The following is a 17,694-nucleotide window of genomic DNA, read 5'->3' on the forward strand; positions in this document are numbered from 1 at the left end:
TTACAATTTTAGGATCACCATCTTTTATCCAAACGTGACCACTTACTGTCCCATTTTCTGTTGTTGGTGTGGTTACAATTTGATTGTAACCTTGCTGTTGCATGAGGTTTTCTATGGATTTCGAAACAAGTGCATTGTCATTAAAATCACCCATTATTATTTTGCCTGCTGAAAGTTGATTTAAAATGGCTAACTACAGTAGTCAGTTGTTTTTTTTAAAGGCTAATTTTCAATGATGGCGGTCTATACAACACTATGTAATTGTGGTTCAGAGGCTGAACATTAAACATTATGGCTTCCAAGTCACTACAAGGCACATGTAGAATGTTACAAATTATGTGTTTTTTGTGATAGAAGCCAACACCATGTTGTTCTATCTGTAAACCAGAGAAAATTGCCATGTTACTGTATGATTGAGACTTTACTTTATGGTGAAATGTCCATTCTGGCATTGTAACATTATTATATGATGCATTGTGTTGCAACCATGTTTCTGTTATACAAAGTATGTCAGCATTCAATATCCTGTAATCATGTTTTTGGTCTGTTCTGGTACATCTAGACCTTGAATGTTATGTAAACAGACCTTCAGAGAAAATTCTGTTTTTGTTAATGGAGCCTCAATATATTTTTCCATTTTCTGTAGATAAATGTCAATATCATTTTTTTTTTAATATATGGTAGTGGCTTTAAAATTTTGAATGATAAGATTTTCCAAATATGTCACTCGACATATGCTTGGTCAGCTGAGAATTTTTTTTTTAAATGACACCACTGCTTTGTCTAAAGTTAAGTCTTGCACTTTATGTATTGTGCAAGCCCAGGCTAGACGTAATGGGAATTGATGTCTAACTCCACTACTGCTTGTCACTTTGTCCTCGTCAGTGCCTATTGGGCCTATTGCATTTTCAAGTCCTGGTACTGAACATGGAAATTTAACCTTAAGTTCTCTGCCAATTTTTTTATCATCAAAATTCACATAAATCGTTTTTGGGAATTTATCGTTTCCATCAAATTTCACAGTACAAACAGTGCCAACACTAACATTAACAAGACCATCTGTAACATCTATATTTTTGATAAGCATAACGCGAGCCTTCGGACCAACAATTGCACAACACACAATCTATCCAAATATGTAAGCTATTCTTATGTGCTAATCGTGCAGTTTGAGTTTTTTTTTAAATCAAAATCTTGAGCTTAAATTTGAAATATGTCAACATACCTTGTGCAACATATTGAAAAATATGTGTTTGCAGTTCACTGTTTGTTGCAAAAATGTGAAGATCCTCTGTGTCCTCGCCCATGTCTCTCATTGTTTTAATAATACTTTATCCTGCTCTTTAAGTTTTTTCCCTTTGGTATGTTTCCTGTTTCGATTTAGTATCAGGGCAAACTCTTGGTCTTTTTGCCGCACTATTTCAACTCTATGTGACTGAAAGTATTTGCCAATAGGTTGGTCCCTATTTGCTCTGTGTCCTTTATCTGGTGACAGCTGATACAAATCTCCAACAGCTATAACAGAAACATTATTTACGTTTTTCCTCCCTTAGAGGTTGATATGGCAATGAAGCATTATTACCAATCGCAAAGCTGTTGTGTATTGTTATAGTATTAATGTTATATGCAGCCACACCAGTAGGAGCAGTTAGTAAAACTTGAATGTCATCTGGATTATTAGACATTTTTTGCTAACAATCTGCATGTCTCATAATACACAGCTTTTATTAAATGAGACTTTCCTGTGACTGGGTCAGGATTTTTCCCATTTACTTTATCTAGTCATCATTGATGTATTTTGTAAAACACCTGTGCCTGTAGCTCATTTAATGAGCGCATAACAGATTATGCTTCTGATCGATTAATTTTCTGCATTTGAAATTCAACGGACACTGCCCTCCTTTCTAGTGGCTGTAAATCTAGAATTTCTTCTTATTCATTAGGACACACATCCCTGTTAATACTCTTTTAAACATTCTAATCGCTCCAATTCTGCTTCAGGACAAAGAGCTGACCATGTTTTCCAATCTCTGTGCTGATCTCCACTTGCAAAATGCATCGCGCTCGTGGGCCTGCAGGTCCGACTTACACTGCCTCTGTGGGCTGCACGTTGCGACTTGCACCGGACCCGTTAATACCTGCTTGCAGGTCTAGTTTCGCTTGAAACGCTATTATTTGTGCAAGGCGGAACTGTTCTGTTGAGATTCGTAGGGAAGGATTTTCGTATCGGACACGGTTGCTGCTTACATTTTTCTGAACAGAAACTACACTGGTGAGTGTTTTCTTAATTAACTAGCTCCGTGGCACTATTGTATGACCTTATCAATAGATAAGTACACAGTTTACAGTCAGTTACCCTTTATCATGTAACAGTGTGAAACAATGAAAAGCGAGCTGTGAAAACATTGTGAATTAAAGGCCGGGACAGCTAACGTTAGCCGTGCTGCGCTAACATCATTCAACAACATTCGCCGTTGACGAGCTAGCAAGGTGGCTAATGATAGCAGTGCATTATCAACTTCATCCACACTGACTAGCAGTTACTGTATTTATGTCTTATTTTTTCGTTCTTGTTTGTCTGTTATGCAACGTAGGCGTTATCCTCGGACTTCTGTTCAGCCTCCACGGGCGTTGTTTAGTCTTGAGAATGCAATACAAGCTAACGTTAGTGTTAACACTAAGTTAGTATAGTGTCTAACCTAGTGCTAAGCTAAGCAACCATATTATTACGTCATTTCACACTTGAGGGAAAATAACGGTAATAAGTGGCACAGCTGTCCCGTACAGCAGCTGCTATTATGATCCAATAGTCGTGGCCACGATGAAAATAATAGGATACAAAGGCGTGTAATGATTAAATTATTAGTTTGAGTTACAGTCTTCATATTAACACACCTCAGGTTCAGATGTGGAGGATAAACCACAAGTATGCCAAATCTTGAACTGCTAGAGATGTTGTTGCACATCTGTTTAGATCCTAGTCCTCACTACAGTCCCCTCCTCAGAATTTTAATTTTCCAAATTTCATGAACAAGTCTCCTACTTCATTAGGGAGACCAAGAGACAATCCGCAGTTTTCTTATTTATGGTTTCTTTAAAGAGAAATTAAACATATGTAAGCAGAGGGGCTAGGTAGATTTGTGCAATATGATATAAACTGTGAGATAATAAATATTTCTCAACTGGCAGATGTTGTGCCATATAGGTTAAACCATGGTAGCTTTCCCTTTATATATCTTTTTGTGTTATTGGACCATTGTTGGCAATGTTGCAAATCAGTGAGCAGGACTACTTTATGGCAATTCACATAATTTTTACTTCAATATGATTATTTACCTGGACTTTGCATATATCTTATTTACTTGATTAAACTAGAACATACATTCCCATCTTGTTATTGTATCCCATTTCTTAATTGAAATTCCAGAAAATTTACTATACCACAATATATTTAGATAACGCAACATAAAATGACATGTTCCATAATAGGTGATTTTGTCCTTAGCATTGAATAAGGAAAGCTGTCAAATATTTCCTGATTTAAATCAGCAAACTAAAACTTTTTTAACTACAGACTATATTTTACTAAGTTAAAGCCCTTAATTTAACACTGATGCATCCAGCAAGGAAAATGGGGTTAACACATGTTTATATTCCCCAAAAAAGGTATGAAAAAAATTGTTTTGGTATAAATAGCAAAACCCAGGTATCATATTGGCACTGGTCCGCTATTGAAAATCTTGAAATTCAAATTATACCCAGCCCTAGTAAACAGTGTTACATGATAAAACCATTTTAACATATGGTAGAACACTATAATTGAATTATGGATTAAATATGGATTTAAAAAGCAGAATTTCTTCCGTTAACATTCTCTCTTTCTTCACCAGCAGGTGGAGGGATGAGTCTCTCCACTGTGATTGGCACAGAAGTGCCAGAAACCGCTAACGGGGTTGTGACGCCTGTTTCTTCAGAGAACGGCCCTCACGTTCCGCTCTCAGTAAAATGTGGGGGGAGCAGAGTGCTCTGTCCTGGGGAGGCATCAGAGGATAGAGCCCTTGGACACACACAGAACCATGTAGATGTGGAAAACAGAGTTTACGATGGCGAAGGCCGCTTGGATACTGAGACGATCAATAATGAGAGAACATCTGATTTATCATCACACACCTTCCATGTGTCAGACCCCTCCTTCCCTGCTGCCACATGCACAGGAGACTCAGAATCAGGCTCCAAAGACACGGACATTGCTATGGCCTCTAACACTGTTAAGACTCCTGGTGCAGCTTTGCTATGGTACTCAGAACAGCAAGCTCATTCCAAAGACTCATCTCAGCGAGGAGGCCCTGCCACCACATACAGACAGCAGACAGAGGCAAAGACCGTAGATGGAGGCACTGACAGCCGAGAGAAGGAGGAGGAGGAAGATGGAGAGAAGGAGAAACAAGATGAGGAGGACGATGAGAAGAATGACAAAAAGTGGATTCATCAGCATGCAGGAGGGAGAACAGAGGTGGAGGTTAGAGGACTGTAGGATTGTTTTCAGCTTTATTAGATTATGTGTACCAAAAAGTAATCGGTCAACAGATGTAACGAGCATGAGCTTAACTAAAGGTAGTGCAAGTAAATGTTATAGAGCCATCAGGACTTAACTGCTTGCTTTTAAATAGACTCCTGCTGAGATTAGTCATCAGTATGCTTCAAATGAACTGCAACACGTTGACCGACTAAGTCAGAAAGTTGATCATAATGGCTAAATTTGAAGGTGAGACAAGAAGCTGTCCTTCAAAGAGTGAGGAATTGTAACGAGCAAGAAAAATGTGTATCTCTTGGGCTGCTTTGATAATGATTTATCAGCGTGATTTAATACACTCTTCTACTCACTCACTTCTTCTACTCCATTCTTTGTTCCCCTCTTCCCCTACTTTTTAGTCTTCACGACACTACTCCTCCTCAGCCCCTGGTCCTAGCACCTCTTCCTCTCCTCCACCTCTTCTTCCCTCAGATGATGCCCCCTGCCCTCCCCACATCATGGCCCAGGTTTGGGTACGCAATGTCAGGGGGATGCAGGACAGCAAGAGCCTGGATGAAATCAGTCAAGTGTGTGGAGGTAGCTATCTGTCAAACAGGTTGGATTTTGTGTTTACTGCAGTTTGGCTCATTCTTCATCTCTTTTACTTCCCTCTCTTAATTGATAAATACACATAAAACCTCTTTCAGTACAGCAATGAATTAACAGAAAAAGTACTGGAAGTTGTAACTATATTAAGTACGGTTTCCATATTTAAATAGGTCAGTAATTACTCCCAATATTTTACAACTTTATTCAGCTGATGTTGGTGTATTCTCCAAAGGTGGTTTGGGGGCCCGGGGAGGGGGCAGAGGTGGCCAGTCAGAAGGCCGACGGGCCACTATCTCCTCGGCTCTGGAGCTAGAGGGGACTGTCAGCCATGAAGGAGACCTGACTAACTTCATCACTAAGAACCTGGAGCAGAAAATCAAGATGAGCTCCAAGCCCAGTCTGGACTGCAGTGACTGTGAGTATGGAGCTGAAGCAAACTTCACAAGATTTTAATTAAATAAATAAAGTGACTTATTGTAAATCATAACCCAGTTAGTGGAAGTTTCACTTAATATTTTAAAGTGAATATAAATGTATTCCTTAAAGAGTAACTAAACCCCCAAACCACTTTTTTCAGCTGAAAACCAATGTACACTATATGGGTATTTAGTAGTGTTCTTTATGGATTCAGGTCCACATCTTGACATTTTAGTACAAAGCATTTGAATTCTACATATTTTGTTAATAATATGCATAGCAACTGCCCTCTACTGGTTGAAACCCGGCTATTGCAATTGAATTTTGCTATTGGCTGATCTTATGGCAGACCAACCAACCGACTCTGAGCTGGAGTGGAGTATTAGTGAAGAATGAATTGAGCAAAATGCATGGATTGAGTATACTGATTGAGTAGTTAGATTGTACTGTTAGCATCCATTATTTTAGTGTCAATTTTATAGTTGTGTTTATAATATTTAGTTGGTTAGTTAGCGATTTTAGTAGTTGTGGGTTAGCTTTAGCTCGTAGTTCAACTTTTTGTGTTTTTAAATAGTTAGCATTAGTTAATTAGTTTAGTATTTGTTAGCTAGTGGCCAGAATGGGTCGGTACTATTGCTTTCCCAGCTGCAAAAACACCTCTGGACTGCATAGCTGTGGGGTGACTGGGTGTGTCTTAGCCCCCTCCCAGCCCTGCCCATGTTGATAGTTTTTTCATGTTATAGAGGCATTTTTTGAATTTCTAGGGTAGAGACACTTCATCCAAAACTCTGGGGTTTAGTAGATTTATACCTCCTGTTGGTGTGTGCGTGTGTGTGCACAGAGAAGTAGGCTTGTATTTTTATTGCATCACAGAGAGTGTGTACAGTCCCTGACAAAAGTCTTGTCGCTTGTGTACAAAATGACCTGAAGTGCCGCTGAAATATATTTCTAACCAAGATTTTTTTTACAAGAAATGGCTCATTTTAATCCCAACAGCTTTTGTAATAATGTTTCAGTGCAAAACGAAACTGTCAAAAAGTATTCTAATATTCACAGCTTGGTAAAGCCCATTGAGTCAATTTTTGCAAAGACATAAGTGTTGTCGCCTTGTCATATGAGCTTCACCTGTGACTAATAATGGATCAATTAGATCCCAGGTGTGTATAAATAGAACCCCAGTACACTGGACCTTCACATCAACTGCAACTAGACCTCTGCAAACATGCCTAAGATTCACGCTGAGACTAAAGTTTTGATTATCAAGAGGCTGAAGACCAGATCCACTGCTGATGTGGCAGACACCTTCAATGTGTCTCAGCGTCAAGTACAGAGGATAAAAAAAAGATTTGAAGAGACTTGAGGCAATTTTGACAAGCCCAGGTCAGGCAGACCCGGCAAGACAACTGCTCGAGAGGACCGTTTGTTGGCTCGAAAATCCAAGGCCAGACCCTTTTCCACTGCCGCAGAGCTCCACGAGACCTGGTCACCTGAAGTCCCTGTGTCAACCAGAACAGTTTGTGGGATTCTGTCTCAAAATGGCCTCCATGGTCGATTCAGTGCCCAGAAGCCAGCACTAAACAAGACAATTGAAAAACCGTGTGGCCAAGGCCCACAGCCTGCTAAAAGGAAGGACGCTGGAAAAGTGGCAGAAGGTGGATTTTTCAGATGAATCTTCTGTTGAATTACACCATAGTTGCCGCAAATATTGCAGGAGACCTACTGGAGCCCGCATGGATCCGAGATTCACCCAGAAAACAGTGAAGTTTGGTGGCGGAAAAATCATGGTCTGGGGTTACAGTATGGGGGTGTGCGAGAGATCTGCAGGGTGGAAGGCAACATCAATAGTCTAAAATACCAAGAAATCTTAGCTGCCTCTTATATTCCCAACCATAAAATCGGCCAAATTCTGCAGCAGGATGGTGCTCCATCGCATACTTCCATTTCCACATCAAAGTTGCTCAAGGCGAAGAAGATCAAGATGCTCCAGGATTGGCCAGCCCAGTCACCAGACATGAACATCATTGAGCATATGTGGGGTAGGATGAAAGAGGAAGCATGGAAGACGAAACCAAAGAATATTGATGAACTCTGGGAGGCATGCAAGACTGCTTTCTTTGCTATTCCTGATGACTTCATCAATAAATTGTATGAATCCTTGCCAAACCGCATGGATGCAGTCCTTCAAGCTCATGGAAGTCATACAAGATATTAAATTTGGATCTCACAGCACCACTACTTAATTTGCTGACATATTTTTGTATTTGCAGTAAATTTGTTAAATTTCTGTATAGGCGACAAAACTTTTGTCTTGCCAAAATTTGACCTTTCTGTCTTGATTAAATGATAAATCTTTTTTCAGTGAAACTAATTTATTTCAGTGCATTAAACATCATTTGGGAGGGTTTTAGCTTTTCATATGAGCTGTTTCTAACACCAATTGATTAATTAAAAGTCAGGTTAATAGCCGGTGTTTCTACAAAATAGATAAGCGACAAGACTTTTGTCAGGGACTGTATATACAGTATAAATGTATTTATCTATTGGTGTATTCTATTTCGTCCGTGCTTCACCATCTAAGGGGCTTTGCTTTTGGTTTATCCTCCAAGGCACCCTGAGAAAAGATCTTTCCACTCAACGCCCAATTGGGGGGTAGTAGGCACGTGCCCTCCCCCTATATAACCCCTGCGCCCGCGCAGCTTGTCTCCCTTTTTCTTGAGCCACCTTGTGTATGGATCTTCTGTGAGTTTTTGTCACCCTCAGGTGTTGTGGGTTTTTTCTTTTCACCATCTTTGCTAGTTTTTCTTCAGTACCATGGCCGACCCCAAGCTGTGCCTCACCTGTGCCGCATCCATGCCCCTCTTGGATGCCCAAGAGTCGCGCTTCCTCTGCTTGGGACGTCGTCACCTGGAGGAGGCCGACTCCTGCGCCAACTGTCATGAGCTGTCGTAAGCGGAGATTGCAGAAGTCCAGATCTCGGCTGCTGCTTTCCTCCAGATGTCCCAGGCATTTGCTGTAAACAGTGGCCGGACCATGTCTACTGCTGAGGTGGGGCAGAGGGCTCTCTGGCTCGGCCTCTCCTCTCCTCTCTCAAGGACAGAGAGCAGGGAGAGATCCAGCGAGAGACCGGCTGCTGGCACGGGCCGTCCCAGACCTTCCCGGACGCCCCCTCCGCCTCCCCCGCCTCCCCATCACGCCCAGGTCTGTAAGCAGGGGTCCCTGCGCTGCTCATTCCGCTGCCCCAGCCGGAGGCCGTACCAGCATCCTTATGCTAATCAGTTTGCCAATAAAGGTCGTAAACTTTACTTGGCTTCTGAACATCTTTTTTTTCTGCCACTACACTGTTCTGACACACAGGCTGTTTCAGATGTTAGCATGCCTGACCAGACTAGCCATGTTAGCTCCACCTGGTTTACCGGTTAGAGATTGTGTCCCCTTCTCCCAGCGTGAGTGTTAATCACACCGCTACACTCCCCGTCGACCTTGAGGTTAGCACTGTTAGCCAGGTTGGTAACATTGTCAGTGATGCTAGCTGTTGCGTTAGCGAGGTGGTTAGCACGATTAGCCATACTGGTAGCGATGGCTACCATTGTGTTAGCTCTGGTGTTTATGCTGTTAGCACTGTTAGCCTTGCTGACTGTGTGAGGCGTCTCACCTGAGGGGGAGAGACTGGCTCACCTTATTCCCGAGTGTGACAGATAATATGATGGCACTCCCTGTCTGTTCTTCCTAGGCCTCAATAGTACCCACAGGGCCCCCTCTCTCCGCCGCAGCGGCTCATTATGTGTTTGTGTCCCGTTGGCTGCTCACCGCCGAGGGCAAGATTAATTCAGGGCGAGAGTAATTCTACAGCGGCTGGGAACGCCTCTGAGCCAACCACCCGCAATCGAACTCAAGGGTGTTCACATCTTCTGATGTTTACAGGGAAACTGGGATATTCTTTGCCCGTTCTACTGGGGAAAAAAATGTATTCCCCAATGGCTGGCAGCTTGTCGCCTTTCCTCAGTCTTAGGGTGAGGAGGAGCCGCCGCCATCTTAGCCCTTCTGCCCCAGTGTGCACAGGTGATGTCTGTGGTAGCGAGGTCCAAGGACCAAGTATCCCGGCTAACTGGGAAAAACGGGTTTTTTCTCACTGTACTTCCTGGTGCCAGAGGTCGAGAGGCATGAGACCGATCTTGGATCTGCGCGTTGTCCCCGTTTCGCATTCTAACAGTAAAGCAGCTGCTAGAGTGCATCTAGCCAGGCGACTGGATGACCTCTATAGACCTGACCGATGCATACTTCCGTGTTCCCATCTTACCACGCCACAGGAAGTACCTGTACTTCACGATAGGTGGTCAGTGCTATAAGTATTGCTGCCTCCTGTTAGGTTACTCCCTAGCTCCATGCACATTCACCAAGTGTGTGTGTGTGTGTGGAAACGGCATTAGCACCGCTCAGGGAGAGAGGTGTGAGAATCCTGAACTACATAGACAACTGGCTGATCCCTGCCACTTCACGACAGGAGGCAGAGGCCCACACAGCACTGGTCATCCAGCATATCACGCAGCTGGGCTTTGCCATCAACCAGGACAAGAGCGCCCTGCTACTGGGCTCCCATGCCATGACAGCACGTCTATCAGTGGAGCGTGCGGAACCAATATTGCAACTGGCTCGCTGCTTGAAGTCTTCAGCCTCTGTGTCGGCTGTGAGTGTCATGTCGCTCCTCGGGATGATGTCAGCAGCCCACCACGTGGTGCAATTGGGGCTGCTGCACATGAGAAACCTTCAGCGTTGGTTTGCACGGCTTTGGTTACATCCGATATGGGACAAATGGTGCAAGCTCTGCATCCCAGCACGGGCACTGTGAGATGTGGAGTTCTGGGACCCAGTCGTCTCCACGAGGGAGTGCGGCTGGAGTGTGTCACCCATTACGTTCAGTTCTTTATGGACTCATTCCTGGCAGGTTGGGGTGTAACCTTCGACCATGCCAGGGTGGGAGGAACATGGCCAGACTCCCACTCTGGCAGCGGTTCGGGGGCCAGTGGCCGACCTATTTGCAAACAGAGAAAACACACAGTGCCCCCCTGGTTTTCTCTGAAGGCGACTGACACCCCTCCATTGGGGCTGGACATGCTAGCTCACCCGACCTGGCCCTCCGGCCTCCCGTATGCCTTCTCCCCTGATGTGGCTGATGATGCCACTGCTGCACAGGATTCAGACGCAGCACCTATCCATGCTAGTAGCACCAGAGAGCCCTGGTGCCAGGTGGTTTTCCGAACTTGGCACGGCTAGTGCTGGCGTACTCGTGGCCAATACTGGACAGGCTCCATCCTTTTGTTCCCGATTCTGCGACGGTGCCTCATGATCTGGAAGCTTAGAGGGTACGGCTGAGTGACCTAGGTATCCACTCTGGGGGTGTTCGCGGTGGTGATTACAGCAGGTCATAATGGTTTCAATTGCTTAACATCTAGGAGTCACCCCCTGGTGAAGCATTTCCTATGGGGGGCTGGCAGGCTGAGACCTCCCACCCATCGCTTGGTCCCCTTGGTCCCTTAGTTTTCAGACGATGCTGGATGGCCTGTTGGGCCCACCCTTTGAACCTCTGAATCAGGCGGACCGAGATGTTTTGTCCATCAAGACGGCTCTCTTCTTAGCCCTGACTTCAGCTAAGAGAGCGGGAGATTTGTGCGCTCTGTTGGTGCACCCCTCCTGTTTCTGTCAGTGACGATGGAGAATCCGTTAGGCTCCGACCAAACCCGGCCTTCTGTGATGCGATCCACGGGTGTTATGAGGCGACGGCCTCATAACACGAAGGGGAGATAAGCTGCATGGGTGTAGGGGTTATATAGGGGGAGGGCACGGTGTGCCTACTGCCCCCAGATTGGGCGGTGAGTGGAAAGATCTTTTTTTAGGGTGCTGAGGCGGTGCTTCAGAGGGTAAACTAATAGCGAAGCCTGTTAGAGGGCTCTGCACGCACTCAAAGAACTGGAGTTACATCCAAGAAAGGACTATTTTTTTTTATATATATACAAACACACTGGTAGGAGGGACTGCGAATAACTGTTTCCTCTGCAGAGGGATGTGTCAGAAATGGCATTTCAGCAGGTTAATAGAATTTTTATAGTGGCAGTGGTGCTGAAACTGCAGTACAGGGTATCTGACTTGTAGTCAGATTCACATCCAGTTTTTCCCTGCAGAGGCTAATAGGCCCAGTCAGCCAGTACTCTTAATTTATACATAACTTTGGTCATGTCCAAACCATAACTGGTGATGGAGAATAGATGCACTATCTTAAGCAAATTAATTGCTCTGTCTGTTGTCTTATGATGAGCTGATGGAGGCTTACATGAATCATCTACCACCCTTCAGTGTTCACAAAGCAGATGATTTGTAAAGTTCCCCGGAGCTGGTTAAATTGTACTTAATTTAAATCACCTAATTTAAAATAGTTTTTCATCTGATTTGTCTTTTGTATTCATCCATTTAATTTTTGTGTAAATTGTTTTCCAACTTGTGTTCTTGATTACAGTGGATATTTGGGCAAAATTCACATCTTTATCACAGTCAAAATCTAAGGTTTTTATTTCAGAGAGAGAAGCTTCCTTGTTGGTTAGATTGAATGAAAACTTTAATGATCACAGTTGTGAAATGGGGTAGCTACGGTCACAGGGCTAACATAATGCAACTAATAATTTCAACACTAGTGCATGGTGAATATAGAACATACATGTAGGGCTGCAGCTATTGATTATTTTAGTAATCGAGTATTCTACTGCTTATTCCATCGAGTAATCACATAAGAAATACTGAAACGCATTATTAAGAGCAATATTAAATATGCAAAAGAGAAAATAAGACAGGTTGGTCTAATTGGTTTCCTTTTTAGAAAAATCTACATTTTTATTGCGTAAATTGCATACAATAATACTATCTGTCAAAACTAAACCTATTTAGTGCATGTAAGTGCCATTTTACATTCTGGGTTATAAAGGAAAAAAATTCTGAAATGCAAAAACAAACACCTTTTGCTTTATAAGAGGTATATATACTTAAGTTTCAGACCTACACGTTTCAACCTAACTACAGCTCAGGCATAACATAAGCCTTTACTGTCTTCTTTGTGGCATTTGTAGGAGGCAAAAATGAGTGGACAGGAACTGTGACATGTCATAATAATAAATAACATGAATGAAGCTCAGGCTTTCACAAATGGACTACAGCATTTTATTTTCTGTGGTTAATATATTGAACAAAACCTAGCTAACTTAGGGACATCATAACTAGCCACCATATTAATTTACGTAACTAGCCATTACATGGTGTTTGACTGTTATTTGAACAAAACAGGCACTGGGAACTTGTGATGGGCTTTTTCACAAATTTTTAAACGTTTTACAGATTATACTATCTATCTATCTTATCATATATATAAAAATAAATAAATAAATAAAATAACCAAAAATGATAGAGAATAACCATTAGTTGCAGCCCTGCTATTGTGTATCTAATTTCAGAATTATTTCTTACCAGCGGACTGTTCAGGTCCAATCTACCGAAGCCGGGGGTTGTCACGCAGACCAGCGGATATCCCTCCCATTGATCCTGCTGTCCTACTGGATCTTCAGAGACACACCCAGGAAGTGGCGCACAGTGTTGAGATGATGATGCGGAGCCTCAATGGAACTATCCAGAATGTGAGTCTAATGTGTGGGTCAATGCCTGTCAATATGGGTCATTGAAAATGCTTGAATTTATATATTTTGTGCAAGAATAGAAATTAGAATAATAGAAAGAATAGAAAATATTTTTTTACTTAAAGTAACAGCACAATTGACAAGTGTTCACACATTCAAGCCTCTCTCTTTTTAATTGTCTGTGAGCTTCTGTAAAGCCTACTAGTTCTTATTATAAAAATTCTCAGTGTTGTAACAGTACTCAATATTAATCCATGTCTCAAACTATGGCATGTTGGGTCCTTGAATTAGAGGAAATTGGGCCTGGAAAGCCCTTGAAAAGTCCTTGCATTTGATGTTTAAGAAGGTGTGGGAACCATGCCTTTTTGTTTCTTTCTATGTAATTGATTGATCGCTCTATCTATTCAACCAGATGACAGCTCTGAGTGTGGGTTACATCCAGACCTACAGAGACTCAGTTGACAGCCTGGGAGAGTCTGTGGACATGAGTATAAAGGTGACAGTGTGTGTGTGTGTGTGCTCCTTTGACAGAAGCAACAAGTTCATGCTTGTTCTCTGGGGTTGTTGGTAGTAATTCTGCAAAATGTAGGAAAACAAACAAACAAAGCAACACAGAGCAAGCTGAGTGGGTCCACCAGAACATGAATTATAAACTACAAAATGGGTTACAGATTGACGATAGCTGAACTATTTTTTTGTTTGTCCAAATTAATTGTGTATATCTTTTCTACATCCTCTTGGATACATATATTACCTTTTTATTTGTCAGATATCATGTCATAATAATTTTATGAATGGGTCATTTTACAGGAATACAGGCAACCAGAATGTATTTTACAACTTGTAAACTTGAAACCGGGAGGGGGGGCACAATGCAAATACCACCTTAAATAGAATTGTAATTGTAGTATTAATATTAATAATAGGAATGACAGCTATAGGAATAATAATGACAGTATTAGTAACAGAGCCAATAACAACAACTGTAGTAGCAGTTGTCGAGCAGGCGGCACATCACGGTCACAATGGAAACCCTTTTTTCATTGTCTGCCTTATATTTTTGCTGCCATAGGGCATGTACACACTGATGGCTCGCTGTGAGGAGTTGGATCGTTCCATGCAGCCCATACAAACACTGGCTGCACAGATCCGTGACATCAAACGCACCCTGGATGCTCTGGAGGGGATCTGCAAGTAACCCCACCCAACATCAAGCACATGCTGAATGAGGCTGTCTGCAAGTAAGCCCACCTTTCTGCAGGTAGCACACACACACTGCAGTGAAGATTAAGTGCGCCTCTGGATTCTTGGAACCATTGCTACTAGGCATGCTGGATGATTGGCGCTCATAGTCCCTCCTCTTATTCATCAAAAGGAAGATGACCTTGTTTGTGTTGTGAGATTTCAGTTGAATTGAACTTTGCTCTCGGGGGTTAGCTTTCACTTCCTTTTTTCTGTTTTTAAGCAACCTCACTTCCTCTATTGAAGTTGCCATGAAACTAAATCTCACAAATTAACCAGTTTTGGAGACACTTGATCAAATGCCCTGGACACTCTCACTCACTCACTCACTCACTCTCTCTCTCACACACACACACACACACACACACACACACACACACACACACACACACACACACACGTACAAAAAGATCCTTGAAGATGTGTGGGTAAATGCCCTGTTTTCCTACTTTACAGTCTAAAGAGGAATAGTGTTATCCGTCCAGCCCGCTTAGTTCAGATTGCACTAACCTTTCCTCCCCACATGGGGGCAATGTTTCTCTCTCTCTCTGTCTCACTTATGGAGAGGCCAGTATGAACTGCTCAGAAGAAAGTGACTTTTGCACGGGAACAGAGAGTCTATTTTTTAATCTTATGCAACAAAGATCAGATTTTTTCACTGCAGGCTAAATGGGCAGGGGAGCATCATGTCTGCCTGTCTATCTTTTTTAAAAATGTTTATTTATTCAGTTTCTCAGCATGCTTGCTTTTCCAACTACACTGCTACTCTGTGTTACTGGGAACTGACCAGTACAGCCAGATTTTTTACACTGCTGGCTACTGAACAGCCCCACTGGGGCATTTGGAGCTGCTTGAGGGCAGAAGGTGTTTCACTTTTTCTACTCAGATTCTCTCAGACCATCAATTCAAGGTCTGCTTCTCTAATTCTTATTTAAAGCTATGTCCAGCCTAATCTGTCATTGGATCTAAAATTTCACTTTCCTCCTCTGTGTCAATGCAATCCAAGATGTTTTTGAGAACATAACTGGAAAAATATCTTATGTAGCCTACACAGTGGCACAGTTAAGTCTTTGAAAAGCTTCAGATACTTATGATTTGACTTATAATATATAAATATAATCAAAAGTGAAAACACTACATGCAAGGCAGATTAATTTAGCCAACCTGAAGATTTTTCATGAAATCTGAAGCCACTGAAAATCTTTTAATTTCCAGGCATCTAAGTAGCTAATAAACTGCTCAGTGTGTCATTAATTGGATTGTGTTGCTTGTTTTAGCCAATTTAAAGAAATTATATATGTATTAGAAGAGCTTAATTTGAATCCATTAAATTCTTCTTGCCAGCTGAGGACTTTGCAGCTAATCTTTAACCGTAAATGAATTAGTTTGAGGTTTTGGCTGTAACTGTAAGTTTTACTCTTGTTAAATGGTAGATACCTTCATCTAGAACAGAAGTCCACAAAAAAAAAAAAATCCTGTAAATTAATAAGGTTTGCTTCTGATTGTACTGAACAATCACAAAAACAGTTACTGTTGTGCAGCATGTCCTCGCTTTTGTTGTCTTTAGCTTGGACACTTCTCAACTGTTCAGAAAAGGAGAATTAAATCTGGGAAACCACGCTGGACCTAGTCGGGACACAGCCCACTAATGTGGACTCACATTTAATTGATTACAAAGTGAGTATTTACTCAATAATAAAGCCACTGAACGACTGCAGCTTTGGTTGGCTGTTACTTTACCAATTACTATTAATTGAGAGGAAATGTAATTTTCTTGTTCTCATATATATATATATATATATGATTAATTAATTTTTTGTTGTACAATCAGATGCACCTGTGTACATATGATCTTTCTGTAACTAAAAAATGATTTAGATACCCTTCGTCTTGAGTGTATATTTTAATGAAAAATAAATAAATTTTCATGAGCTGTAAATACAAACGTTTTAGTCTTTTTTTACAGTGTACTGCCTCGAGGTGCACTGAAGGGTGTGGATGGGGAAGAAGCACATATAAACAACACTGACTTAAATAAGTAAGTCAGTATAATGAAAAAATATACATATATGCAGGTTGTCTATTATGGAGTGAAATAGTGAATAGATTTTTTCTTGATGTCCTTGGAATGAACAGATACTGCATTTATAACACACATTTTAACCACAATAATAGTTAAAGGAGTTTTAATTACATGCTGGTGAGACCAACTGGACTTTTTCACAGCAGATATTTCGAAAAGCACAGATGTTACTAATTACATTAACAATGGCTCTGTTCTATTGAAGTGTCCCAGTAAGCTGACAGTGAGCCAGCATGCACAATGTGAGGACCATAAAACTGAGGCAGCTAAATGGAATTCAGCCATCATTCATATTATTATTTATGTCTGTGCCTTTCCTACTGTGACATTTCAAATAGGACTATGTTGAATGGTGCAGTTTCACCAGAACTCAGGCAGAGGATGCTAGATAGCTCAGAAAAATCCGTGCTGCAGTTCAGCATATAGACATTTTGAAGACAATATTAACATTTGTGATAGAAGCCACAGTGTAAAGCCTGGATGTTTTTGACAATATGCAACATTTGAAGGCCAAAGCTGACATGTATTCAGTTTGTCTGAAATATTTATTTTTTATAATTCAAGTTTTTATTATTTTCATTCGGTACATGACAAATTCATACAAAACACAGATTACAGATGTGTGTACACATAAGGCCAAGATATATAAACAGTGGTTGCAATCAACAAAAATAAGCAGATACAAAATGAGGGGAAAAAAAGGGGGGGCATTTGAGTAGTGCAAAATGATAAGAAGTCAAAGTTATTGTGTCACATGGGTAGATAGCATCACATAGGACCAAAAGTCTTCCCAGATAGGGCTACCCACTGGTACACATGCTCTGTTCTTATTATGTAGTTTGCAAAGCAAACGTTCATACGAGGCTGTCTTTGTCATTATATTGACCCATTCTTTTAATTCTGGGGTTTTGGGAGTTTTCCAGTGTTTCAAAATGACTCTAGCCGTCACAGAGACCCCCACCATAATCACTGCGAACTCTCTATTTGAAATATTTGGTATCTGCTCCCTGTCTCCCAGTAGACATAGTTTTGATGATAATGGTATTGATGTTCCAAGCCATTTACTCAAAAAATTTAGAGTTTGTTGCCATAAAGGCTGAATAATTGGACACTCCCAGATACAGTGGATAAAAGTACCTTTGTCTTTTTGACATTTC

General features: G+C 41.6%; 1 protein-coding gene across 3 annotated transcripts; it reads left to right on the top strand.

Annotated features, from left to right (window-relative positions):
* The first annotated feature begins 1,991 nt into the window (after positions 1-1,991).
* Positions 1,992-14,863, top strand: borcs6 (BLOC-1 related complex subunit 6). 3 transcript variants are annotated; one of them, XM_044211272.1, is made up of 7 exons: positions 1,995-2,272; positions 3,891-4,513; positions 4,933-5,110; positions 5,355-5,537; positions 13,049-13,212; positions 13,625-13,708; positions 14,285-14,863. In XM_044211272.1, the coding sequence occupies exons 2-7, from the start codon at positions 3,902-3,904 to the stop codon at positions 14,408-14,410; spliced, it is 1,347 nt and encodes a 448-aa protein (XP_044067207.1). In that variant the 5' UTR covers positions 1,995-2,272; positions 3,891-3,901; the 3' UTR covers positions 14,411-14,863. The 3 variants fall into 3 exon arrangements, 2 of the variants coding, with proteins under 2 accessions (XP_044067207.1, XP_044067206.1); XM_044211271.1 differs by having other exon boundaries at positions 2,005-2,272; positions 3,891-4,519; XR_006379559.1 differs by lacking the exons at positions 13,625-13,708; positions 14,285-14,863 and adding an exon at positions 8,336-8,737 and having other exon boundaries at positions 1,992-2,272; positions 3,891-4,519; positions 13,049-13,182.
* The last annotated feature ends 2,831 nt before the right edge of the window (positions 14,864-17,694 follow it).

This window comes from Siniperca chuatsi, linkage group LG10 (assembly GCF_020085105.1).
Source record: "Siniperca chuatsi isolate FFG_IHB_CAS linkage group LG10, ASM2008510v1, whole genome shotgun sequence".
In the NCBI taxonomy this organism is placed as follows: domain Eukaryota; kingdom Metazoa; phylum Chordata; class Actinopteri; order Centrarchiformes; family Sinipercidae; genus Siniperca; species Siniperca chuatsi.

Bases quoted from the DNA above. Each gene is read 5' to 3' on its own strand.
- borcs6 (XM_044211271.1), top strand. From the start codon at position 3,902: ATGAGTCTCTCCACTGTGATTGGCACAGAAGTGCCAGAAACCGCTAAC. The intron at 5,111-5,354 runs GTAGCTATCTGT...TATTCTCCAAAG, and splicing joins AATCAGTCAAGTGTGTGGAG to GTGGTTTGGGGGCCCGGGGA. The intron at 13,213-13,624 runs GTGAGTCTAATG...CTATTCAACCAG, and splicing joins TCAATGGAACTATCCAGAAT to ATGACAGCTCTGAGTGTGGG.